The sequence below is a fragment of the Bombyx mori genome, chromosome 2 (assembly GCF_030269925.1).
Source record: "Bombyx mori chromosome 2, ASM3026992v2".
Taxonomy (NCBI): domain Eukaryota; kingdom Metazoa; phylum Arthropoda; class Insecta; order Lepidoptera; family Bombycidae; genus Bombyx; species Bombyx mori.
In genome coordinates, this window is record NC_085108.1 from 3679222 (window position 1) to 3706953 (window position 27732).

General features: G+C 42.5%; 1 protein-coding gene across 1 annotated transcript; it reads left to right on the top strand.

Annotated features, from left to right (window-relative positions):
* The first annotated feature begins 4094 nt into the window (after window positions 1-4094).
* Window positions 4095-27585, top strand: LOC101745786 (androgen-dependent TFPI-regulating protein). Its single transcript, XM_004933219.5, has 5 exons — window positions 4095-4261; window positions 24347-24523; window positions 24892-25029; window positions 25509-25729; window positions 26393-27585. The coding sequence occupies exons 2-5, from the start codon at window positions 24353-24355 to the stop codon at window positions 26577-26579; spliced, it is 717 nt and encodes a 238-aa protein (XP_004933276.1). The 5' UTR covers window positions 4095-4261; window positions 24347-24352; the 3' UTR covers window positions 26580-27585.
* The last annotated feature ends 147 nt before the right edge of the window (window positions 27586-27732 follow it).

The window sequence follows — 27732 nt, forward strand, 5'->3', positions numbered from 1 at the left end:
ATAATAATATTAGGACACGAATATATGGGACGTTTTTGTTCAAAAAGACTGAGAGAGCGATCGAGACCGATTGAAAGAGAATTGGAAAAAAGGAACACATATCCCGCGAATAAAAAACTTTTACTGTAAATGTACTACGCGGTATACTGGTGGTAGGAAGTCTTGAGTCCGCACGGGTAGGTACCACCACCCCCCCTATTCCTGCCGTGAAGCAGTAATTTCGGTTTGAAGGGTGGGGCAGCCGTTGTACTGTTAAAACTAAGACTTAGACCTTATTTCTCGCGGTAGGTCGTCTATGGTCGTAGGTGTCTATGGGCTCAACTTAACACCAGTTGGGCCGTGATCTCGTCCACAAACCGAAGCAATAAAAGAAATAGAAAAACGCGAGCGATACCCCAAGGCACCTGACACTAGGCTACTCCCCAAATACCTACTCTGTAACATCAGTTAGTCCAACAATGATTTATAATTTAACGTGTAATTTAGAATTATAATAACGCAAACATGGATATCGGCCAGAGACAGAGATGGCTAAATTTTAAAAAATGTCGTTTAAATCAAATATAAAGGATATTATAGGACACCTCTCGATATAATATAACTTAAAAAAAGTTCTATCTTCTGTAACATATAGAATTATTTCGATACATTACTTATACAACGAACCGAAGACGCGGATAACGCTAATTGGCTACGTTTATATTAATATTCATAATGAGAATTTACTATTCCATAATTAATTTAATTTAATTGTTATCTTTTAAAGACAATAGATTCTTTGGGCAAAAAGAGAATCGGGTTACAGCGACGCGCTCCGTCAGTACGATTACAATAAATATTCATTTATTAAAGTAATATTAATACGTGAAGCAAAAACTTTGTATTCCTTTTTACGAAAATTGCGCGGACGGAGGAGTATGAAATTTTCCACACTTATAGAGAATATAGAGAAGAAGTGCACAATGCTAATATTTTTTTTAAATAATGCCTAAAAGATACATTAAATCGATAAAGAAAACATTACACACACTACATACCATGTATTTGACGCACACACGCATGCATACTATTTATTGTCAAACTGTTGTTCTTGACGTCTGTTGTCAAATTGAGAATAGATTAAATATTGTTTGTCTTTGTTAATATTTTTTTATAGTGTAGTCTTGGCGAAATTTGTGATTATAGAAGTATAAAATACAATCATAATAGTGTACAAACTTACAATTCCAATTAATTATAGTCGAATTTCGACTACAGCGGGACCTCTAGTTAAAGTAAATACAAATAAAATAAAATAAAAATTTGCAATTCATGCTCAAAACTGCTCTCGGCAACTCAGTTTGATATAATATTTGACATTGGTGATTAAATAGTCAATAATTAATTTAGAATTCCCTGTGTCTACATCTAATCGTTACTGGTGGTAGGACCTCTTGTGAGTCCACACGGGTAGGTTCCACCACCCTGCCTATTTCTGCCGTGAAGCAGTAATGCGTTTCGGCTTGAAGAGCGGGGCAGCCGTTGTAACTATACTGAGACCTTAGAACTCATATCTCAAGGTAGGTGGCGCATTTACGTTGTAGATGTCTATGGGCTCCAGTAACCACTTAACACCAGGTAGGCTATGAGCTCGTCCACCTAATCAATAAAAAAAAATCGGTACATAGGTACATACACATTCCCTGTAGGTGGCGGCCTCCCCCCGGTGAAGGTCAAGGGGCGACCTGAGGGGGTGAGGCCGCGCGGCGCGCTACCAGCACTCTAGCGCGCTGCCGTGGAGTGAATAGAGCGACCGGTCGACGGTGTATCGCGTCCCGACCCGGCAGGCTGGTTCTGGTCCAGCGGGGTATTCCGGGACACCAGCGGCACCGTCTGGGCGGCCCGACGGGCTGCCGTACCGAGACGGCTGACGTTTCAGAGCCTTCGATTCGCCTCGAAGGCTCCGTCGGCTGGGCGTCCTTGGGGTGAGCCGCGCCGTCTGGTTGTAGTGTTGACCGCGGTAGCCCCCCTACCTCATCCGGGTTCTGACCTCGGAGGGGATCGGACGTCGGGTGTAAGAGTGCAGAGGAGTCGTTTAGTGGGTGGGCTCTAAAATCCTTGGGCCCGCGGTCTGCTCACAACACCATGCAGATCGTTGAGTCTCACATACCCCGCGCGCCCCTTTTGCGCGGGGACCTCGTAGGAGGTTCGGCCCGCTACCCGAAAAAAAAAAAAAAAAAAAAAAAAAGGTACATACACATTGATAAAAAGGAATCGAATGAATAGCCGACATTTAACCCATAGACACAGCCCACTGAGTTTCTCGCCGGATCTTCTCAGTGGGTCGCGTTTCCGATCCGGTGGTAGATTCTGCGAAGCACGGCTCTTTCTAGGGTCAGTGTTAGCAACACTCTGGTTTGAGCCCCGTGAGCTCACATACACACGTTAGGGTGAAGCTGAAATAGCCTCTCAAGGCATAGGTAGGCTAGGAAAAAAAAAGCCGACATTTTGTAGAAAGAAAGAACTGCCATGCCATCTATCAATTTGGGACCAGACTAAAGATTCAATGGCGCACTCAGTATTATTTACGACGAAATTGACATTTAAAAGTGTTTGTCACCTTAGATGTCACCATAGAATCAGTTATCTATTATTACCAGCAAACAATTAATTATAATTATCGACGTACGTCAAGCCTATTCATGGTACTTTTGCATCGTGCATCGCGCATGGCCTTGGCGGGACGTACAGCAAGATGGAACGTGAATAAAGCGCTTCAAAGTATATTAGCAAACATAGTTTCTACAAAATACTAAAATATCATACAAAACGTATTTAAATACAAGATCTACCACTTCGATAAAGCGGCACGACACGAGAACCCTCTCATCGTGGCCGCCGGTAACTACATTCCCGATCCTGCGGACAGAATGGAAAGCAGTCGACGTCGCCCAAAACACGTCATCTCGGATCCTCCCGATCCACTAACGGTGATTTTAGGTACTTCAAGCACGAGTCACCGTTCTCGTCGAACCCGTCGCTTGCGACGAAGGGCTCGACGAGTAAATTAACTCTCAGACACAGCCCACTGAGTTTCTCGCCGGATCTTCTCAGTGGGTCGCGTTTCCGATCCGGTGGTAGATTCTGCGAAGCACGGCTCTTGCTAGGGTTCGTGTTAGCAACGTCATCGGGTTTGAGCCCCGTGAGCTCACCTACTAGCCACGGTTACGCTGAAATAGCCCCTAAGGCTATCAGCTTAGGTAGGAAAAAAAAAAAAAAACAAGATATAAAATGAATTTTAAAAAAGTTTTATAAATATACAAAGATGAAAATGATACAGGACAGACAGGTATATTAATGATACAGGAATTCGTGCAAAAAAAAAATGCATTTTAAATTCAAATCTAATCGAGTAACATTTACATAAGTATTATATATTTTAACATATTTTATACAATATATTTTATTTTGTATTAAGCATATTTCCGCGAGGCTGCAGTTTTTGATAATAAATTAAAAATCAACACATATCACATACACATCGGGCCCCTTAAACTAGGATTCCATGTAGTATGAAAATTGCAGAATGACGTACTTACTTGTATACATCTATATATTAATACGTGAAGAAAAAAAACTTTGTATCCCTTTTTACGAAAATTGCGCTGACAGAGGAGTATGAAAATTTCCACACTTATAGAGAATATAGAGAAGGAGTGCACAATGCTAATATATTTTTAAATAATGCATAAAAGATACATTAAATCAATAAAGAAAACATTACACACACTACATACCATGTATTCGACGCACACACGCATGCATACTATTTATTGTCAAACTTTTGTTCTTGACGTCTGTTGTCAAATTGAGAATAAATTAAACATTATTTGTCTTTGTTAATATTTTTTATAGTGTAGTCTTGGCGAAATTTGTGATTATAGAAGTATAAAATACAATCATAATAGTGTACAAACTTACAATTCCAATTAATTATAGTCGAATTTCGACTACTGCGGGACCTCTAGTTTAAATTAATTTAATGACATCCTTCGAACGAGCTCTTTAGCATATATAGAACGAAAAGGAACTGGAAATTCATTTAGACATCCTTCAAACTGGTTCTATTATTATTGTATATAATACACATATATATTTTTATATACTTCCGTATTTTACGTTTTTCGGAATGCAAATTCGCTTAGCTCAGTCACAACGCGCAACTCAGCGTGCTAAGTCGTTTAAGAAACTTGAATAAAGAAATCTAAGACCACATAGATCGGTAAGTCATTTTTTATATAGGTACTATCGATCCCCCGGTAGGCGTAATTCGACTATAATTAATTGAAATTATAAGTTTGTACACTATTATGAATCTACTGTCAAATACTATTATACTTCTATAATCACAGATTTCGCCAAGATTACACTTTAGACAAAAATATTAATTAAGATAAACCATAATTAATCTATTCTCAATTTGACCACAGACTTCAGGCAGTAAGAAAAGTTTGACATTAAACAAATAGTATGCATGCGTGTGTCTGTCAAATACACGGTAGTGTGTGTAATGTTTTTATTTATTTATTGATTTAATGTATTTTTTATGCGTAATTAAAAAAAAAAAAAAAAAAAAAAAAAAATAACGTTCTGCACTCCTTCTCTACATTCTCTATTTATAGTGGGATATTTCATACTCCTCCGTCCACGCAATTTTCATAAAAAGGGGTATAAAGTTTTTGCTTCACGTATTAATATATAGATGTATATATATCCAACAAATATCATTGTATGTACTATGTACTCTCCCAAGCGGGTAGTTACAACCCTGTCTACGATCGCCAGGGTAAGGCGTACAATTAAAATTCAATAAAATGATTTAGATACAATTAGCAGCTTATTACTTACTGTACACGTGAGAATTGCATGTGAGTTCATTTTATGAAATAAAATAATTATTATTATTATGTTTTTTTTTTTTTTTTTTTTTTGCTTAGATGGGTGGACGAGCTCACAGCCCACCTGGTGTTAAGTTGTTACTGGAGCCCATACACATCCACAGCGTAAATGCGCCACCGACCTTGAGATATAAGTTCTAAGGTCTCAAGTATAGTTACAACGGCTGCCCCACCCTTCAAACTGAAACGCATTACTGCTTCACGGCAGAAATAGGCAGGGCGGTGGTACCTACCCGTGCGGACTCACAAGAGCTCCTACCACCAGTAATTAGTTTTATCTTAATATAATCTACACTCGAGAGCAATGAACTCGGATCACTTAAAAAAACTTAAATAAATCTCGGAAACTAAGAACCCCTTTTTACAAAAATTGCGCGGACGGAGGAGTATTAAATTTCCCACACTTATCAAGAATACAGAGAAAGAGTGCAGAATGTTAATATTTTTTTAAATTATGGACAAAAAATACATTTAATCAATTAAAAAAAAACATTACACACGCTACTATTCGTTTGACACACACGCGCATGTATATATATATATATGTCGGCGCAAATATGACTATTTACCTACTGATCATCAACTAATTACTCTGTGATAAGAAATTGATGTTAAACAGTCCCTTTTATTGTAATTTCAATACTTTAAAATCTTGTAAACACGCTCACGTGTTTAATACTTGTAAACACGCTGACGTGTACGAAGTCCTATAAATACGGCCGTGCTGTCTAGCGTTTATTTCGCCCTAAAGGAGCTGGGGTTCCCGGCCCGCTACGCCCGGTGCATAAGGGCAAAGAGAGGGAGGCCGGGTTGCGTATTTTTCGTAACCCTTGACCACCTCTCCAAAGAAGGCCTCGCCCGCTTGTACGCAGTTGAAGAACTGCTGTACCTGCCGGGGGTGGCAATTGAGGGATGGCGACCAAACCGTGGGCCGGCGCAATGTCATCGCTGCCAGGCCTTTGGTCATGCCTCCACCAATTGCCACCGAGCGGTCCGCTGCGTTCGATGTGCGGGTGATCACATCGTGGCGGACTGCCCGAGGCCTCGGGACGGGCCCTTCACCTGCGCCAACTGTGGGAAGGACCATGCCGCCGTTGACAAACGATGTGCGGTCTACCGCAGGAAGGCGCGGATGTTGGGAGTTACCGTCCCTCCCCCTGTGCCACCGGCACCGCGTGCCCGGGGATCCCAAACTCCCGCAGTACCACCACTACGGCCAGTGCCATCATCGGCAGCCGTTAATCAAGTCCCAGCCCCGCCGGCTGTCTCAATCAAGGGTAAGGGTAAAGGGAAATCGACCCAAGCCCCAACTCTCTCCATACCAGCTCAACGTTCCAACGTAGTGGAAGCGGCTCCATCTGCCTCCACGTTGATGGCACCGGCTAATGACATAAGACCGGCTGCCAGACACCAACCCGTAACACGAACCAACCCCCTAAAAACAAAAAACAAAAATAAAAAGAAAAAACAAAAAACCAAGGAAAAAAAGCGGGCACTAAAACTAGCCGCCAATCCCCCAATAGTACACCAAGAGAGAACGGCCCCTATGGTGGAAGAGGAACCAATGGAGGTCCTCGAATCCGAGACTATCCCCACTTCCTCTGCACCGATCAACCAGGGAAAGAACCAAGTAAGTACCACGCCATTACAGATACCAGAACCGGATAACACTCAGCCCCCACTACCACCCCGCCCGCAGAGAGAGCGGCGCAGCGGCCGACAGGACACGCAGCCTGCCGGCTTCGCTGCCTGGCTCCTCTCCCTGTGGGAGAAACTGTCCGAGGTGATCTCCGGAGTGATCCGTGAGATCGCCTCGGGAGCCAGTCCCTTCGGGGCCTTGCTCGCGGGGTTCTACCGGATGATTGCGCAGCTCAATGGCTAGCCAGGAGCTGCGCATCATCTACTGGAACCCCGACGGGATAGGGTCCCGGAGGTCGGAGCTCATCCGACTCGCCCAGGAGTATGACCCGCAGGTTATCCTCCTGGGCGAGACCAAGCTCAAACCTCGACAAGATTTTAGGATGCCCAACTACTTCGTGTACCGACGGGACGAACTGACCTCCAACGGGCGCCCGTTCAGGGGCACTGCGGCGCTCGTCAGGAGGGACGTGGTGCACGAGGAGCTTGAGCTACTGACCTTCGCCTCTACCAGAACGGTCGGGGTGAGGGTCCACGTACCGGGGGCCGAATTGCGGATTTATGCCGCGTATCGACCCCCGGGTCCTGATTTTGTCGAGGACGATATTAGACGGGCCTTGAACCATGATCGCCATCCGGCCTTGGTGGTCGGGGACCTCAATGCGAAACATGTCGCTTGGGGCTCCCGAATCATCACGCCGCCCGGAAGGCGATTGTACGAGGATGCCGAAAGGGGGGACTACTGCGTGGTCGGCCCCAACGAACCCACACACGTTCCAACGTTGGCCCGGTACCAACCGGACGTATTGGACGTGTGTGTTCACAAGGGGCTACGGTGCCCTCTAGCGATAGAGGCACTGTACGACCTGAGTACCCCTCACCTACCGATCTTGGTCACGGTGGGTTTGGGGCTCACTCGGGTCGCGACATCCCCTCTCAGGCCTAGGGTCGACTGGCAGTCCTTTACGGGACTGCTGGCCGACCAATCCTTGTTTCAAGACCCGTCTACCCCTGATGAGGTCGACACGGCGGCTTCCCGTCTCGTCGACACCATCAGGGGAGCACTGGACCAAGTGACGACTCTGGTACCCAGCGGGGGGCCCAGAGCGGAACTCCCGGTGCACCTCAAGACGTTAATTCGTCGGAAGAGGGCACTGAGGAGGCTCTGGGCGACATCTAGGTGTCCCAGGATTAAGCGCGAGCTCAACCGACTTGAGGGTGAGCTGGCGACTAAGATGCGGACTTACCGGGGTGATTCCTGGGAGGGGGGACTGTTGGACGCGTCCGACGACCGTACGATGGCCCCCCTTCACCGCATCTGTCGCCGGCTCACCAACAAGCCTTCCCCCACTTGCCCCTTGGAGGACGAGGGGGGAAGACGGTGTTTTACACCGTTGGCTCGTGCTGAAGTCCTGGCCAACTCGCTGGAGCGGCAGTTCACTCCGAATGTCTCTGCACCCTCGATGGTTGCATTCCATCGTGAGGTGTCAGAGGGTGTAATCCAATTCCTCAAACCGGAATCGCCGGGAGTCGAGCTGGGAGATGACGACTTAGTCACTCCCAGCGAGGTGCGCCTCCTCATCAAGTTGATGAAGAGGCGCAAAGCCCCCGGTGAGGACGGTATTCCTCCCCTCGCCTTGCAAAACCTCCCTCCCTCAATCGTGTCAGCAATGACACGATTGTTTAATTCCATTCTCCGGGTAGGACACTTCCCTGGAACTTGGAAACTGGGCAAGATCATCGTCTTGCCCAAACCCGGCAAGGACAGGAGAAAGCCCTCCAGTTACCGACCGATTACCTTGCTCTCGCACGTGGGAAAGTTGTTCGAGCGGCTGCTCCTGAGGAGAATATCGCCGTATATTCTCCTCAGGCCGGAGCAATTCGGCTTTAGAAGCGGCCACTCGACGACTCTGCAACTGACCCGTGTCCTGCATCACTTGGCAGACCGGCGAAACTCGGGCCAATACACGGTCGCGGTCCTTCTCGATATCGAGAAGGCCTTCGACCGTGTGTGGCACGAGGGGCTGGTCCACAAGCTGCGGGACGCGGGCCTACCGCACGCTCACGTGCGACTGCTCGGGTCGTATCTGGAGGGCAGAACCTTCTTTGTCGCGGTCGAGGGCGCACGGTCTTCCGTGCGTCCCATTACGGCCGGGGTTCCCCAGGGTAGTGTCCTATCACCTATCCTATACGCCCTCTACACCAACGACATCCCCACCCTGGAGGGTCACCTTCGGGCGTGGGAGGAGGACGTGAAGTTGGCCTTGTTCGCTGACGACTCGGCCTACTTCTCGTCCTCTCCGTTCCCCTCTGCAGCCATTATGAGGATGCAGAGGCTTTTGGATTTACTGCCCCAGTGGCTGGACCGTTGGAGAGTCGCGGTCAATGTGGGAAAGACCGCGGCCTTACTCTACGGTCCGGTCCGTATCAGAGTCGTCCCAAAGAAACTCAGCCTCCGAGGTGTGAATGTCGAGTTCAGGACCACGGTCCGGTATCTCGGATGCGACATCGACCGCTCCTTGAGCATGGTCGCGCACGTCAACCGAGTCATCGGTCAGACTCGCGCGGCCAGGTTCTTGTTGCGGCCGGTGTTTGCGTCCGGGCTTCCGACCAGGACCAAACTCGCCATTTACAAGACATACGTCCGTTCCCGCCTCACATACGCTGCTGTGGCCTGGTATCACCTGTTGTCGCCGTCCCAGCGATCTAGGTTGCAGGCCCAGCAGAGTCTTTCCCTCCGCATTATCGTCGGGGCCGGGCAGTACGTCAGAAATGACGTTATTGCCCGGGACCTAGGTGTGGAGTCGCTCGTGGAGTTTGTGACTAGGCTCGCCCGTAATATGTACGAGCGAGCCGAAAACGGGCCCCATGAGCATCTCCACAACATAGCCCCGCTGCACGCCAGACCACCGGATGGTACGGCGTTGCCGCGGGAGCTATTGGTACCCCCGACGATCGTTCGGAGATAAAGCTCCTCGCCGGCTGTGAGGCCGGGGAGGACCTATGAGCGCCCCTCTCGGAGCTGAGTTTCATCAGCCTCTAGCCCCACGCCTCTTGCCCGTTTGGCGGGTCCCCCGTATGGGGACCGCGGCTGCACCCCGTAGGTGCAGCCTCATTTCCATGAGGGGCTTTGACCCCACCCCCCACCCCCTTTTGGGATGGGGTGTTCTTACCCGCTACAGTCCTCCCCCCCATCAATATTGTATAACGATGGGGAGAGGGGGAGAGGACTGTAGCGTGGAGTGCGGATTCGCTCTCTCCCCCATATTAGGTTAGCTAGGTTATGTTAGGTTAAGTTAGATTAGGATTAGTTTAGGTGTGACGGCGCGCGCTGTCCCGGCACTCCACGGAGTGCAGGAACGGCGCGCTGCCGTCACTTAGATGTAAGTTAGATTAAGTTAGGTTTACTTTAGGTTAAGTTAGGTTAAGATGAAATTGTAAATAGTACAGGGAAAAAAAAAAAAAAAAAAAAAATAATAATAAAAAAAATAAAAAAAAAAATAAAAAAAAAAAAAAAAATTAAAAAAAAAAAATATATATAAAAAAAAAAAAAAAAAAAAATTAAAAAAAAAAAAGATGGAGGAGAGCAGCAGCCGCCCCCGGAAGAAGGGAAGAAAGAAGAGGAAGAAAGAAGAGGAAGAAAGAAGAGAAGAGAAGAGTGAAGAAAGAAGTCGACCCCACACACATCTTCAAGCCTGCCTGATACTCCATCCAGCAGCGCATCACCCCTGCCTCATTAGGCAGGGAGCCACATGTCCGGGCAGAGGGGTTTCCCCGAGGCCTGCTCCGCGCCCCCGCAAGGGGACGCGACGACCCCACGAGCGTTTATTCATTCGTGTCCGAGCCGTAGTACAGTACGGATCTCTCTGTAACGTTGTTATGCTTCTCGTGCAATATACGCAGTTCTCGTGAAGTTTTGTTTTGGAAGCCCAAACATGAGTCATCGTCGAGAACTTAATGACCGTGACGTCAGCAATGGTGATGTCACACTTTTTAAAAACATTCCTTCAGCGTTTCTCCTCCGTCATCAGAAGTGGGATCACATGCCGCCTCCGCTCAGCAACAACCTGGAGACCATTTAACCATATCGGCGGAAGAAGACTACCCTCCAGCAACAGCCGATGAGCCTATACATCTACTCCACAAATCAGCATGGTCGAGCAACAAAATCAACACTCAAAGATAAGTTTTTATTTTTAATTACCAAAATTACACCACAACATAAGTACCACAGTGTACGCCTCGGCAAAAGTACCACAGTGTACGCCCACTGCATAAGTACCACAGTGTACGCCCACTGCATAAGTACCACAGTGTACGCCCACTGCATAAGTACCACAGTGTACGCCCACTGCATAAGTACCACAGTGTACGCCCACTGCATAAGTACCACAGTGTACGCCCACTGCATAAGTACCACAGTGTACGCCCACTGCATAAGTACCACAGTGTACGCCCACTGCATAAGTACCACAGTGTACGCCCACTGCATAAGTACCACAGTGTACGCCCACTGCATAAGTACCACAGTGTACGCCCACTGCATAAGTACCACAGTGTACGCCCACTGCATAAGTACCACAGTGTACGCCCACTACATAAGTACCACAGTGTACGCCCACTACATAAGTACAACAGTGTACGCCCACTACATAAGTACAACAGTGTACGCCCACTACATAAGTACAACAGTGTACGCCCACTACATAAGTACCACAGTGTACGCCCACTACATAAGTACCACAGTGTACGCCACAACATCACACTACACAACATCCTTATCCGAACACCTTAAATAAATCTACGAGAACCGCCGAGAACTCTACGAGAACCGCCGAGAACTCTACGAGAACCGCCGAGAATTCTACGAGAACCCTACTATACCCTCCGAGAACCCTACGATACCCTCCGAGAACCCTACGATACCCTCCGAGAACCCTACGATACCCTCCGAGAACCCTACGATACCCTCCGAGAACCCTACAATCAAATCGCATTAATAAGTCTCAAACCTACATAGTTACAAGTAACGCAAGTATAACAGATGCGCTACTCAGAGAAACTTTTTATTCCTACAGGTCAATGAGAATCAAAGAAAACCCTACGAGAATCAACGAGGCCGGTGCAGAGCGCGCACCGCCTGTCAGTATGGCCGTGTCGGCGCAAATATGACTATTTACCTACTGATCATCAACTAATTACTCTGTGATAAGAAATTGATGTTAAACAGTCCCTTTTATTGTAATTTCAATACTTTAAAATCTTGTAAACACGCTCACGTGTTTAATACTTGTAAACACGCTGACGTGTACGAAGTCCTATAAATACGGCCGTGCTGTCTAGCGTTTATTTCCTTCGTAAACGCCTCTGGGACTTCGTATCCGCGAATAAAATTCTTATAGACGAGCAGTTTGGATTCCGCGCCAAACACTCGTGCGTCCATCAAGTGCACCGCCTCACGGAGCACATCTTACTAGGGCTGAACAGGCGGAAACCCATTCCGACAGGAGCCCTCTTCTTCGATATAGCGAAGGCGTTCGATAAAGTCTGGCACAACGGTTTGATATACAAACTGTATAACATGGGAGTGCCAGACAGGCTCGTGCTCATCATACGAGACTACTTGTCGAACCGTTCGTTCCGATATCGAGTCGAGGGAACGCGTTCCCGTCCCCGTCACGTCACAGCCGGAGTCCCGCAAGGCTCCGCCCTCTCCCCGTTACTATTCAGTTTGTATATCAACGATATACCCCGGTCTCCGGAGACCCATCTGGCGCTCTTCGCCGATGACACCGCCATCTACTACTCGTGTAGGAAGAAGGCGTTGCTTCATCGACGACTTCAGACCGCAGCTACCACCATGGGACAGTGGTTCCGGAAGTGGCGCATCGACATTAACCCCACGAAAAGCACAGCGGTGCTCTTCAAAAGGGGTCGCCCTCCGAACACCACGCTGAGCATCCCTCTCCCGACTAGGCGCGTCAATAACCCCGCCCCCGCCGTTCGCCCAATCACGATGTTCGACCAGCCCATACCGTGGGCCCCGAAGGTCAAATATTTAGGCGTCACCCTCGACAGTAGGATGACATTCCGCCCCCACATCAAGACGGTACGCGACCGTGCCGCCTTCATTCTAGGACGTCTCTACCCGATGATATGTAGGCGAAGTAAAATGTCCCTTAGAAATAAGGTGACACTCTACAAAACTTGCATACGCCCCGTCATGACCTATGCAAGTGTAGTGTTCGCTCACGCGGCCCGCATACACTTAAAATCCTTTCAAATTATTCAATCCCGTTTTTGCAGGATAGCCGTCGGAGCCCCGTGGTTCGTCAGGAACGTCGACCTCCATGACGACCTGGACTTAGAGTCCATCAGTAAGTATCTTCAGTCGGCGTCCATGCGCCACTTCGATAAAGCGGCACGACACGAGAACCCTCTCATCGTGGCCGCCGGTAACTACATTCCCGATCCTGCGGACAGAATGGAAAGCAGTCGACGTCGCCCTAAACACGTCATCTCGGATCCTCCTGATCCACTAACGGTGCTTTTAGGTACTTCAAGCACCGGTCACCGTTCTCGTCGAACCCGTCGCTTGCGACGAAGGGCTCGACGAGTAAATTAACTCTCAGACACAGCCCACTGAGTTTCTCGCCGGATCTTCTCAGTGGGTCGCGTTTCCGATCCGGTGGTAGATTCTGCGAAGCACGACTCTTGCTAGGGTTCGTGTTAGCAACATCGTCAGGTTTGAGCCCCGTGAGCTCACCTACTAAAGTTAAGGCTACGCTGAAATAGCCGCTAGGGCTATCAGCTTAGGTAGGAAAAAAAAAAAAAAAAAAAAAAAAAAAAAAAAAAAAAAAAAAAAAAAAAAAAAAAAAAGCGTTTATTCATTCGTGTCCGAGCCGTAGTACAGTACGGATCTCTCTGTAACGTTGTTATGCTTCTCGTGCAATATACGCAGTTCTCGTGAAGTTTTGTTTTGGAAGCCCAAACATGAGTCATCGTCGAGAACTTAATGACCGTGACGTCAGCAATGGTGATGTCACACTTTTTAAAAACATTCCTTCAGCGTTTCTCCTCCGTCATATATATATTTTTTATTGCCTAGGTATGTGGACGAGCTCACAGCCCACCTGGTGTTTAGTGGTTACTGGAACCCATAGACATCTACAACGTAAATGCGCCACCCACCTTGAGATATAAGTTCTAAGGTCTCAGTATAGTTACAGTATATATATGGGCGCAAACGCCACTATTGGCAAAAATAAACATAATAATATATAATTTAGTTTATTCTATGTTATTGTTTATTTATTATAAGCAAGATGAAATTGTTATTCTACCATATTTAATAATTAGCAGACACTGTTTTGATGTGGAAATGTTCAGAATACGTTGAATTTTTATATTATTGTTTAAAAACACAAATGACTGTATAAATAATTAAATATTAATAAAGCATAAATCTATATATTATATAAAAGAAAGTCGTGTTAGTTACATTATTTATAACTCAAGAACGGCTGAACTGATTTGGCTGAAAAATGCTGAAGAGATAGCTTAGGACCAGGAGAAGGACATAGGATACTTTTTATCACATTCCCATGGGACGTGACATAAAACGTGGTATGACAAAACGCAACTGATATGGAACAACAAAACTCAACTGACAGATCTATGGTTAATTATAATAGAATTTTGAAGTTAACCGGTTGATGTGTGTGAAACAAACCGTGTCGCGGAACAAAGTTCGCCGGGTCCGCTAGTGATTTATAATGTATCTATTTTTTTATTACTACAAAAATATTTATTACTACAAAATACAGTTTAGCTTCGTAAAACTATAACACAAATTGAGTTGCTCTTATGAAGAGAAACAACATTTGAGTCCTCTATTATCAAAGGTGGCAATCTGTGCATTTGGACAAAAAAATGTTATTGATATGTCAATACAGATTGATTTGAATATAATCGTCTCCTTCAAAGAATACGGTTCAAAACCTGCATTAAATAAAGGTTAATACTTAACCTGTTATTTATCTAAGATGTCGTTCAGAAGAGTTTTGTGACTGCCAATGGAATACAAAGTCAATAATTCGTTTTTCTGATTTACCAATAATTGTCCAAAAGTCACATTGCCGGCTTTGATAATAGTCGACTCATTTAAAGCTATTGCTTCATCACTATTTTTATATCCTTTTATATTTTAATATTTCAAAAAATACTTTTATATTTCTACTGTTCCTTCAATGTTTCAATATTCTAAATTCTATTTATGTCATGTAAAGAAGAATTATAAATAACATATTAACCTCTTTTAAGATTAATCGTATAGAGGTTACATTAATAATAATTTATATTATAATTAACAGTAATAAATTACTTAAGTAGTGTAATTGTTATGCAAATGATGTTGGCGCCATCTATTATTAGACTGGAGAATAACAATGACAGTTTATATAAATTAAAAGTAATTCATGTAAATTAAATTAATGTCAGTCATGTAAAAATCACTAAAATATCTATTGTGAATAATAAGCTATATTTTGTGAATTGTTTCGTAGTAATTACATTTGTTTGAATTAAAAAAGTTGTAGTTGCTATTTTGCTATAACCAACACAAAATGGCTACCTCATTGTGTAAAAACTAAGACGTGGCTTTTTGTAATAAACAAGTAATGTTAATGTTTTATGTATTTGTATTGTATTTTCATTGTAATCGATCTTATGTGTGAAAACCATGGCTTAACGCCGACATATACTGTTTGTTTATTGTCAAACTCTTCTTATTGCTTATAGTCTGTGGTCAACATGAGAATAGATTAAATATTATTTGTCTTTATTAATATTTGTCTATAGTGTAGTAGTTTTGGCGAAATCTTTGATTTAAAAATATAATAGTCTTTGACAATACAATCTTAATAGTGTACAAATATATAATTTCAATTAATTATAGTCGAATTTCGACTACCGGGGGACCACTAGTTAATTAAAAGGGGGCCACACGAGAAGCACTAGCTTTTATCAAATAAGAAAAGAATTATCAAAGTCGCTTCATGTAAAAAAAATCTTTTGGTAACACGCTTATAACAAAACACCGAATGATCATTGTTCTATACTCTTCGTATATAGTATATTCATACTGTGTTACTTATAATATTTTGTATTCAAATTCGAAGTCGTCGTGGCCTAAAGGATAAGACGTCCGGTGCATTCGTTGTTGCGATGCACCGGTGTTCGAATCCCGCAGGCGGGTACCAATTTTTCTAATGAAATACGTACTTAACAAATGTTCACGATTGACTTCCACGATGAAGGAATAACATCGTGTAATAAAAGTTAAAAAAAAACCGCAAAATTATAATTTGCGTAATTACTGGTGGTAGGACCTCTTGTGAGTCCGCACGGGTAGGTACCACCGCCCTGCCTATTTCTACCGTGAAGCAGTAATGAGTTTCGGTTTGAAGGGCGGAGCAGCCGTTGTAACTATACTGAAACCTTAGAACTTATATCTCAAGGTGGTTGGCGCAGCAATAAAAAAAATAAAAAAATAACAATATTTGCTATGTGTATGTGCATTACTATAATTCTTTTTTTTTATTGCTTAGATGGGTGGACGAGCTCACAGCCCACCTGGTGTTAAGTGGTTACTGGAGCCCATAGACATCCACAACGTAAATGCGCCACCCACCTTGAGATACAAGTTCTAAGGTCTCAAGTATAGTTACAACGGCTGCCCCACCCTTCAATCCGAAACGCATTACTGCTTCACGGCAGAAATAGGCAGGGCAGTGGTACCCACCCGCGCGGACTCACAAGAGGTCCTACCACCAGTTAATATATTTCTCTAACTATAATTCTCATGTTGTATTTGTTATATTAGCTGTGCTACACATACTCATCACTTTTAATTATTATTCTCATAATCCTCTCGCAGGTCTGCTGGAAGAGATTTCTTAAAGAAATAAGCAGTGCCTTTGTACATAATTTTCCTATTACTCTGTACTATGTCTTCTTTTTTGTGTGTACATAAATAAATAAATAAGATAAATAAAATAAATAAAAAACAAATACTCAAATTAATCTCGTGAAGCATACGGTACAGAATCAAGGTCCTTCCGACCTTGAACTATCGATGGATCGTGTGCATATATTCACTTCGAAATATTCAATTTGAATATCTGCGAATATACGTTAATTGGGATTTTAGTGTGGATTAGAAGACGCTTTTTATAATCTATATATATAAAAATGAATTGCTGTTCGTTAGTCTCGCTAAAACTCGAGAACGGCTGGACCGATTTGGCTAATTTTGGTCTTGAATTATTTGTGGAAGTCCAGAGAAGGTTTAAAAGGTAGATAAATATGAAAATGCTCGAAATTAAATAAAAATAACAATTCTGTTTTCCCATTGATGTCCCCCCGTCAGACGGATTCCTTTTGTTTGTCTCTTTTATTTATCGATTAAGGCACTACGAAGTCTGCCGGGTCAGCTAGTAATAGATAATAATAATAAAACGGCAGCTATACTAAATACATGCAGAATAGTGAGAAAGTTCCTGCAGCTTGTAGAAAACCAAACTTACTACACGTAATAAAAACTAGCATAATAACTCATAGCTACTGCATATTACTTGGCCAAAAGCACGTACACACAGTTCTACCGGCTCTGTTGACAGATTGAACTGAGAAAATTTTTATTGTTATGTCATAACAATAAAATTTTTGTTTTTTTTTTGTTACCATGCAAAAAAACCCTGTTTTAAATACGTGCCGGATTGTTCGGAAGTTTTTGCAGGACGAAACATCAGACGAAATTAAAACTGAAAATGAACTCTACTTGGCTCAGGCCCGTGGTTTTCAGTATTTACCAAAATTCATAAAGATTGGTGAATAAAAAGAGACTACCGCCATGTGGCATGTTGAATCAACCATCATCGTTCCAATAGTTGTGTCGGTACACGGTGTGATAACGAAACAGTATCGATCAATACCTTAAGAAACTTTCGTTATCCAGCTGGGTTAGGGGCCGGATACTGAAGGCAGATATACTTGACACGGCGCTTATTGTGAGGAGGCTTCTCACTCTGGAGTCCGAGCCACTGGTGGCTTGTGTCCTAGACACCGCCATCAGCGGCCATCTATTTTTATATAGTGTTTTTTAAAAATTAGTGTATAGTTAATAAGATTCTAATTATTATTTTTCTCCACCTTATTCCACCAGGTGGGGTCGGCACAGCTAATTTTTCTCTTCCATTCTTTTCTATCAGCCGTCATCTCAACACTCACTTCTCTGTCTCTCATATCGTCATTCTCACATTTCATCCATGTCTTCTTCGGTCGACCTCTTCCCCCTCTACCTTGCACTACCATTTCCATAAATTAACGTAGACGCAAATAATAATAATAAATCATTTATTTATCAGATAATAATGATCCATGAATGAAAAGAAAATACAAAAAACAGTTTGCGGGGTAGGCAGCGGCTTGGCTCTGCCCCTGGCATTGCTGAAGCTCATGGGCCACAGTAACCACTCACCATCGGGTGGGCCGTATGCTCGCCTGCCTACAAGGGCAATAAAAAAAAACAATGAATAATAAACAAATAAATAGTCTGGGCTATTAATGATGTCTAAACTCGAACATAGCTTCAGGTCTTTATAGCGCTTTTCCATTAAGAATGTGTATGTCAATTACCTTGATCTGTCAAAGTTCGATAAAAAACGTATGGACAGAAAAAAAAAAATATATATATATGTCGGGGAAAGGCTCTCCTCGTCGACATCGCCATTAGTGGCTGCGGGCTTAGTGGGCGTCATGGGGTTAAAGTGCGAGCACAAAACACAATGGATGCCGTTTTATCAGTAGTTTAATTCAGTTTATACAATATTTAGTTATTCCACGGTAATATTGTAGGAATACAACAGTTTAGACCGAGCAGCGAGTTCGGTGCACCAATCTCACTTTAACTATATCCAAATTATCCAACGATCCAACTCGATATGTTTTTATGCTCACAAAATGCGTCACACCACAATACAAGCTTTCTCCAAAGTGAAGATGGCGCCTCGACCACGCTCGAGACAAGACGCTCTGCTCTGATTGGTCGCTGCCTACGTGATTTACAGTTATGGGACCTTTTATTACAGTTTATTTTTATGAAAGGTTTTAAAGTTATAGAAAAACGTAACAAACAAGATAAAATAGAATTAGGAATTATAAAAGTAATTACAACGTAAAACTAATAATAATAAACATTAAGCATGTAAACAAGAATCAACTCGACTCATTGCTTCCTCTGACATATATATATTTAATATTCTTGTTTTAGTGAATTTTTTACCCAATTACTACGAATAAATAATTACTAGATGATGACCGAGCTTTACTCGTTTTTTTTTTTAATAACGCCATTTTGTTGTGTCTTTAAAGCAGTGAGTTGCCCTCAATTAAGAAAAATAGTATTATTATTCGCCAATAGATGTCGGGAAGAGATGATTATTGAAAACACGAATAAAACAACATTTTCTGAAAATAAATCGTGGCTAGATCGATTTATCGCCCCCGAAATCCCCTGTACATATGAAGCACATATTGATACAATTGTTATTAAAGCTGCCAGAATGCTGGGATTCCTAAAAAGAAATACTAAGGGATTTATGTCCTCAAACACTAAAATAATATTATATAACTCGCTGGTTCGCAGTCAACTTGAGTTCGCATCAGTAGTTTGGGGTCCCCATTACGCTACTCACTCGCAGCGTATTGAAAGCGTACAGCGTGCATTCACTAGGCACTTGGCATTCCATTCTTCTAGCATATCTTACCGTACCACATATGATCTACGTCTTAAACATTTTAAAATGATATCGCTCGGCAACCGTCGTAGAATAATTAATATCATGTTCCTAAAAAAACTAATTTCCGGAAGCATATATTGTAGCCACTTACTTCAGAAAATCAACTTTAGCGTTCCATACCACTGCCCACGGCATCCTATTACTGAAATTTTCCATATTCCCGCAAGTAGAACAAACCTCCTTAGATATTCCCCTTTATCAAAGATATGTAGTGAATTTAACCAAATATGTGCATTAATTGACGGCATTGACATTTTTAACGACACGTGTCCTGGTCTCAAAAACAAACTAGTATCCAAGTTCCTTTGCTTATAATTGATGAGAGAATGTCATTCTGATTACATTGCGCAGTCTGTTCTATGTATTTATATTTTTTGCATTGCCGCGCTCGACTTTTTTAATTTTTTTATAGTTTTTATTTATAATTTTTTACTATATAAATATGTGCATTATTTCTTATTTAGTAATCTATGAGTTTGGTAGTGTGTGTAGTTAGCTCTTGTTTTCATGTTGTTTTCAAATATATATATTGCTGTAACATGTCATAGTGTGTTATAAGAGATTGCTGTACATGCCTGTAACTGGCTTACATACCAGTACTTAATTTTATATATGTTAATTTAAGCTTGAATGTTTTGTGTGTATTGCTGTTGGTGTGTCTAAATAAATAAATAAATAAAAATACACTAAATTTTATGAGAATCGTTGGAGCCGTTTCCGAGATTCAGATTATATACATATATATTAATATACAAGAATTGCTCATTTAAAGGTATAAGATTTATTCGTAACCTAATTATGAAGACTATTAATTAATATGTTTATTTTAATGAACCCGACACGCTTATATAACTTTCTTGTTATGTTGAGTACTGGTCGAGGTAAGTTAAACATGAATTTAGATTATATAAAAAAAACACCTTTTCAAAAATCAAGGCTGCAACACTATCGGGTGTTATTCAACCAGTGGGATTAGTGGAATCAGCAAACTCGAAGATTTGGAATACAAAATAAAATAATATTTAAAAATTCCTACCTTTTTACTGACTTTACCTATTATTTTCGATTTGACAGCTATGACGTCACAATATGGCGCATGCCACATAATGCGTTTCTTATTTTAAACTTATTATATGTCGCACGTTCTACTGTACCGGATTGTACATACGTATACCGTGTAGATTTATTCTATATGACGGAGTGGCTGGTTCCATGATCTTTTTAAATTGATGACGTCAGCGTCGGTGACGCCATTCTCTTCATCATCATCATTGCCTTCCATAGTGACGGTAATTAAGATTCACTTTTCCAATGAATTCCATTTATTGCATTCCAAGTGTACAGCGATAATAACAGAGCGCTCCGCCTCAGTCGGCTGCTCGAGTCGCGGGGCGGGTCGCTAGTACAATTTAATTGAAATAACAATTAATATAAAATCACTTTTTAGTAAATCCATTCAATGTTACTCGTAAAGATATTGTTACGCCGGTAAGAGTAACGCCATCTATCGCCGAATAGTCGAACAAATATCGAAGGATCTAGTAGCATCTAGAACCTTCGAGAAGTACAGCGCCATCTATTGTCAGATAGCGGAAACAAACAATACTAGACTTTTGTGAAATATTCTCGATAATTCTAGGGATGTTATACAGTTTTTAATGTTACTTTGGTGGAACACTTAAGGCGCGTTACATTATACACAACATTAATGTTGCACAATACGTCACCGGTTTTTTTTTCCTACCTATTCTGATAGCCTTAAGAGGCTATTTTAGCTTCACCCTAAATTGTGTAGGTGAGCTCACGGGGCTCAAAACCGGAGTGTTGCTAACACTGACCCTAGCAAGAGCAGTGCTTCGCAGAATCCACCACCGGATCGGAAAAGCGACCCACTGAGAAGATCCGGCGAGAAACTCAGTGGGCTGTGTCTATAGGTTAATTCGCTCGTCCAGCCCTTCGTCGCAAGCGACGGGTTCGACGTGGACGGTGACCGGCGTCATCTGTATAGCTACAGATATACTGCTATTACGCATGTCGGTGACGCGAACCCATAAGATTATCCCCTACCAATAAGTAAGTTCAATACAGTCGAATTGGAAACGCCCTCCTTTTTTTAAATTGGTTCGTAAAGCAGTTATTGTCAACACATAAAAATAATAATTAAATACTCAGATTTCGTCAAAACACACACACACACACACATTAATTAGTAAGGCTGAAGAAAACCACAAACTATTATACTAAACTTCGTTGCAAAGTTGTAAAATGAATATATTAAATACAAGGTTACAAAGTTAATTACTGGTGGTAGGACCTGTTGTGAGTCCGCGCGGGTAGGTATCACCGCCCTGCCTATTTCTGCCGTGAAGCAGTAATGCGTTTCGGCTTGAAGGGCGGGGCAGCCGTTGTAACTATACTTGAGACCTTAGAACTTATATCTCAAGGTGGGTGGCGAATTTACGTTGTGGATGTCTATGGGCTCCAGTAACTACTTAACACCAGGTGGGCTGTGAGCTCGTCCACTCATCTAAGCAATAAAATAAAATAAAGTTAATTGTTACAGAACGGACGTTCGCAGCTCTTGTAACCTCATTTTTCTTATATGTATAATATTATATACATATATTTGTTAATTATTGTCTTATGTTTGCTTCGTTAATTTTCCAAACGTTCGCATACAACGTTGTCGTCACACTAACTTCAATTAGACTATAATTTAAACACACACATGTGTATGGGCTTCTGTGACTCTTGACCCTGGTCGGACCTGGTTGGTAGGTGACGGCATTTGGGTTTTTTCTTGATTGATTTTTTTTTTACTTGATTAATTATTTTTATTCCTTAGATCGGTGGACGAGCTCACAGCCCACCTGGTGTTAAGTGATTACTGGAGCACATAGACATCTACAACGTTAATGCGCCACCCATCTTGAGATATAAGTTCTAAGGTCTCAAGTATAGTTACAACGGCAGCCTTAACCTTCAAACCAAAAGGCACTACTGCTTCACGGCAGAAATAGGCAGGGTGGTGGTACCTACCCGCGCGGACTCGCAAGAGGTCCTACCACCAATAATTACGCAAATTATAATTTTGCGGGTTTGATTTTTATTACACGATGTTATTCCTTCACCGTGGAAGTCAATCGTGAACATTTGTTGAGTACGTATTTCATTAGAAAAATTGGTACTCGCCTCAGATTCGAACACCGGTGCATCGCTTCAACACGAATGCACCGGTCGTCTTATCCTTTAGGCCACGACGAGTTCAAAACTGTGTGCTCTGCTGGCCACTTAACACCAGGTGGGCCGTGAGCTCGATCACACGTCTAAGCTATAAAAAAAGCATCAAGATTTAATAATAATAATAATAATAAAAGTACATGCAGAATAGTGAGAAAGTTCCTGCAGCTTGAAGAATACTACACGTAATAAAAACTAGCCTAATAACTCATAGCTACTGTATGTTACTTGGCCGAAAGCCCGTATATACGGTTCTGCCGGCTCTGTCGACAGACTGGGCTGAGAAAGGGGAAACCTATAATAATAAATAATAATAATTTATTTATTAACCTTGAAAACATTTACACATAACAATTTGCTAAAAACTCTCCACACTAGGCACTTAAAAAAAATAGATTAAATAGATTTAAATACTTTAAAAACGATTTTCCACGTCAGCTTCAGTCAAAATTTTATTTCTCACCCAACACTGCCCCTAATAATAAAATACGTAACAAAATAAATTAAAAACAAAACCTGTTCTGTTAATACATAATATATTTAACAACAATATTAATAACATGTATTAAGAAATCTCTGCGAATAATGTGTTAGACTTTTTTTTTTAAGTTTGTCCTATATGGGTTCTTTACTTTCCTTTCACCGAACGTGTAGGTGAGCTCACGGGACTCAGCCTGGGAAACTTTGCTAGCCCTTGCTCTACCAAAAGCAGTGTTTCACTGCGTCTGGGGTGGGGCAGCCGTTGTACTACTAAAACTGAGACCTTAGAACTCGTATCTCAAGGTGGGTGGCGAATTCGGGTGCCTATGGGCTCCTTTTTTTTCCCTGCCTATGCTGATAGCCTTGAGAGGCTATTTCAGCGTAACCTTAGCTACTAGATGAGCTCACGGGGCTTAAACCTGACGACGTTGCTAACACGAACCCTAGCAAGAGCCGTGCTTCGCAGAATCTACCGCCGGATCGGAATCGCAACCCACTGAGAAGATCCGGCGAGAAACTCAGTGGGCTTTTTCTGTGAGTTAGTTTACTCGTCGAACTTGATCATGTTTTCTATGCATAGCATGCCAATACGACCTTCCAGTCTTTATTTTGTTTGTCACTGGCGCTATTTTCAGATTTTCCTTTGATACCCATTTCTCATTTTAACGAAGCTTGTTACTCCCCGCGTTCATCTTAATTCTTCTGCATTCTTTTTTCATCCACTGCTTCAGTGGCCGAGCACTCTGGTAACTCTTCCCGTTAAAAGTTTAAGTGACATTCGGCAGATAAAATTATTCCCAAGATCTATCATCATTTTGTCCATCCAGCTTTTATTGGTCTTGATCTGTCGCACGTTCGTGGTAATGTCACAGATACCTTTCCTGGTGTGCCAATGAACACGTCTGTTTGGATCCTCCCAAACTAATTAACCAAGATTACTGGTGGTAGGACCTCTTGTTAGTCCGCGCGGGTAGGTACCACCACCCTGCCTATTTCTGCCCTGAAGCAGTAATGCGTTTCGGTTTGAAGGGTGGGGCAGCCGTTGTAACTATACTGAGACTTTAGAACTTATATCTCATGATGGATGGCGCATTTCCGTTGTAGATGTCTATGGGCTCCAGTAACCACTTAACATCAGGTGGGCTGTGAGCTCGTCCACCCACCGAAGCCAACGCATGTATTTCTTTCCAGATCACAATGCCGTCACCAGCTGCCTACCGTGTGGGTGGCCACGTCGTTGCCCTCGGTCTGCACCTCACCAATACAGCCGTAATACTGGGTAACTTCAGCGAAGAGCTCCTGCGGACAGATCCTAACATCAGAAACCTTCATTTCATGCAGTTTAAATTTTTGACGACATGGAATATGGTTAGTTAAATACTTGATGTAGGTTTCTTTTTATGAGGAAGACTAATCTGGTCTAAGATGAAAGCGATCGCAGCAACATTGATCACATTATTGGTCCGCAATCAGGAGTCGAGGAAGAGGGAGATCCTCAAAATCTTGCAACTCCGCTTTTTTAATAGCGTTGAATCAAGCTGCCGTGTCACTGATTTTGTAAACTGACAATGCCATAGCCGCTGCCTAACTCTGAGGACTTTTCAAACCTATTTTTCGGTCAGGGGGCCGAGCTTTATACGAGGTTTCCACGCTTAGGGGGCGCGTGGGGTCATTTGGACTTGACGGACTGCAGATGTTGGAAGCAGACCGCCCTGTGACCTGTGTTTCATTTCCAGGTCTTCCAATTGATGTACGCAACCCTGGGCTTAGTTTGCGATAGCCTTACTCTGCTAGGGAGAGATGACGTCACGCCGAAGACGGTCAGAAAGCTCAGGAATGCGATATTCGAATCGATTGTCTGTCCTTACTCATTGGTAAGTATGAAACGTTCTGAAGAAAAAAAAAACAAATCGGCACGTCAATAACTAATGCGTCAATCAATAAATGCAGCGTCAATAAATACGTCGTCAACAATAAATACGGCGTCATCAACAATCAAGCTTAACCTGTATACAGAAGCACCTCATACTTTGACTCCACATACATCACCTCAATCTTGCCTGTTTCTGCAAAATTCGAAGAGTTGAACGGTCTCATGCAATTATGACGACAACTCAATAGAGCAAGGTACACGACAGCATTAATATGACCTCTTCAAGGTCAAGGAGCCGCTTACGCCTTGCGGCTTGGCCATGCCATTAACATCGTCGACGCATCAGCCTACAAACGGGAAAAAAAAACACGCAATGCAACACAAAGTGTCAAACGCCTCCCTAATTATTATATCCGTCATTAAACTGTCACTAATTCAAAGGAACCAATAACATTCTAATGATCATTAATTCTGTTTCAGTTCATTGTAGGTATATTCTGGTCCTTATACAATTACAACAGGGATTGGTTGTACCCAGAATACATAGATAAAGTTGTGTCGTTTAATAGTAATTTGGTCATGCACTTTGCGATATTACCGGTCGTGCTCTGGGAGTTGAGCTTCCAGGAGAGGACCCGGCCGAAATCCGATAAAATGAGCCTTCAGGTCATAACGGCCCTGTATATCGTATACAATCTCGTGTAAGTACACTGGCTAAGGCTAAGTTTACACGTCCTTACGGATCCATCAGATCCAATAACCTTTGCATTAGACGCCTTCAGCTCTAACACTAGGAGCAGGCTTAGGAACCCCGGTAACCGTACTCGTCGATGGCGGCAAAGAAGTCGACATGCAACCTAACCCATGCATCAGCCCGCTGAGTTTCTCGCCGGATCTTCTCAGCGGGTCGTGATTCCGATTCGCGAAGCAATTGCTCTTGTGTTGTTAGGTCTCCTTCGGAGGCGCTCGGGCGGCTGTTAGCAAATCCCACCCCTCCTGGCTGAGCCTTTGCTCGCCCACCTGTCCTGGTGAAACTGGAAAGGGTTCAGGGCCCCCAGTAATCCTTCAAGTTTCAACTTTTTTTTCCCTACCTATCCTAGTAACCTCGAGGGGTTATTCTAGATTCACCGAACTAGTAGGTGAGCTCACAGGGCTCAAATCGGGAGTGTTGCTAACACTGGCCCTAGCGAGAGCAGTGCTTCGCAGAGAACATTCCTAATAATTTCTTGAGGTCTCGTATTTTTACTTGGTTTACTTATTTCACGTTAGAGTATATCAGTCGTTAAGAGCGAATCATATTCTCTATTAAAGTTAGGCTAACTCTAGCGTTCTGTCTAATTAAACCAACGGATATATTGTTTCAGGATATTATACACTTACTTCCAAAGGAATTTATGGCCGTATCCATTAATCTATCAAGTTTTCGGGACGGTACTGTACCCTATACTGGTAATGTTAATGTTAGCTCTGATTGTCCTAAGCTACTACGTACAATGGGAAATTCACGCGTGGATCTGGCGTCCCTTGAAAGTGACTCAGAAAAACAATTGAATTGCGGATATTATGTCGAAACAGTTCAGCCGACATGACATTTATAAGATATACTGAAACAACTTTTAAAGACGGTGGATTGTGGGGTGACAAATAGCCTTATTGGGATGGAATGTGAATAATTGTGAATAGACATGCTTTAACAAAAACCGACTTCAAATAGAAGAAAAAAAAAAAGATATTCCAATACAAATTAATATACACTAAAAAAAACAATAATCATCGAAATCGATTGGCGTGATATTGAGTTATTCATCTATTTGTCGCGCACGTACTTAATGCAAATTTAAGACTTATATGGTTTTCTCATGGATACAACTATCAGAACTGGACTAAATTGAAATGGGACCACACGGGAAGTGTCAGCTTTCTAATAAAACAAAGAACTATCAAAATCGATTCACCCAGTCAAAAGTTATGAGGTAACAAACATAAAAAAAACATACAGTCGAATTGAGAACCTCCTTCTTTTTTGAAGTCGGTTAAAAAAAATGGACGCCCTCTTTCGCGAATGAAAACGAACATGGACCTCGAAACCTTTTGGATCCGAAGACCCAGCTGCTAGCCTAGATACGTTTTTTTATTATTATTGTTATGAAATTAATTAAAATATGCAATTTCGAAAAGGGCACATCTCTGAAAATGTAAAATATTCAGGAAATGAAAAAAAACTGATCTTATTTTCTAAAGCAGTGTAAAATTTAAAATATTAACTTTTGAGATATATTATAGTGTTAATTAGCAATTGAAAATTACTGGATTTATTATAAAATGGGTGTAGGTAAGCCTCAAAACTACATGTATATGAAAAAACGTATTTGACAAAATATGCGACATGTGTCCTTTTCGAAATGGCATATTCAATTAACACTGGTGAATTAAATATGGTACCTGTGGTAATGTTGGAAATATAAATATAAATTATAAATTAAAATAATAGTTTGCGGCGGAAAACACGGAATCACTCAAAATGTACGAAAATTATACCTAATATTAAATTCTCCAATTATTTTTTCATTGAAATCAATTTAATGCAAAAGTGTTATTAAGAGACGACTGGAACCATTATGATACATTACGTGATCATGATTAGACAAGTTCACCACCCCACCACCCTGCCTATTTCTGCCACGAAGCAGTAATGCGTTTCGAT

What these genes read in the sequence shown, in the direction of transcription:
- LOC101745786 (XM_004933219.5), top strand. Translation starts at nt 24,353, where the DNA reads ATGCCGTCACCAGCTGCCTACCGTGTGGGTGGCCACGTCGTTGCCCTC. An exon ending in TTTTGACGACATGGAATATG is followed by an intron (nt 24,524 to 24,891) that starts GTTAGTTAAATA and finishes TTTCATTTCCAG; the next exon opens with GTCTTCCAATTGATGTACGC. An exon ending in TATATCGTATACAATCTCGT is followed by an intron (nt 25,730 to 26,392) that starts GTAAGTACACTG and finishes ATATTGTTTCAG; the next exon opens with GATATTATACACTTACTTCC.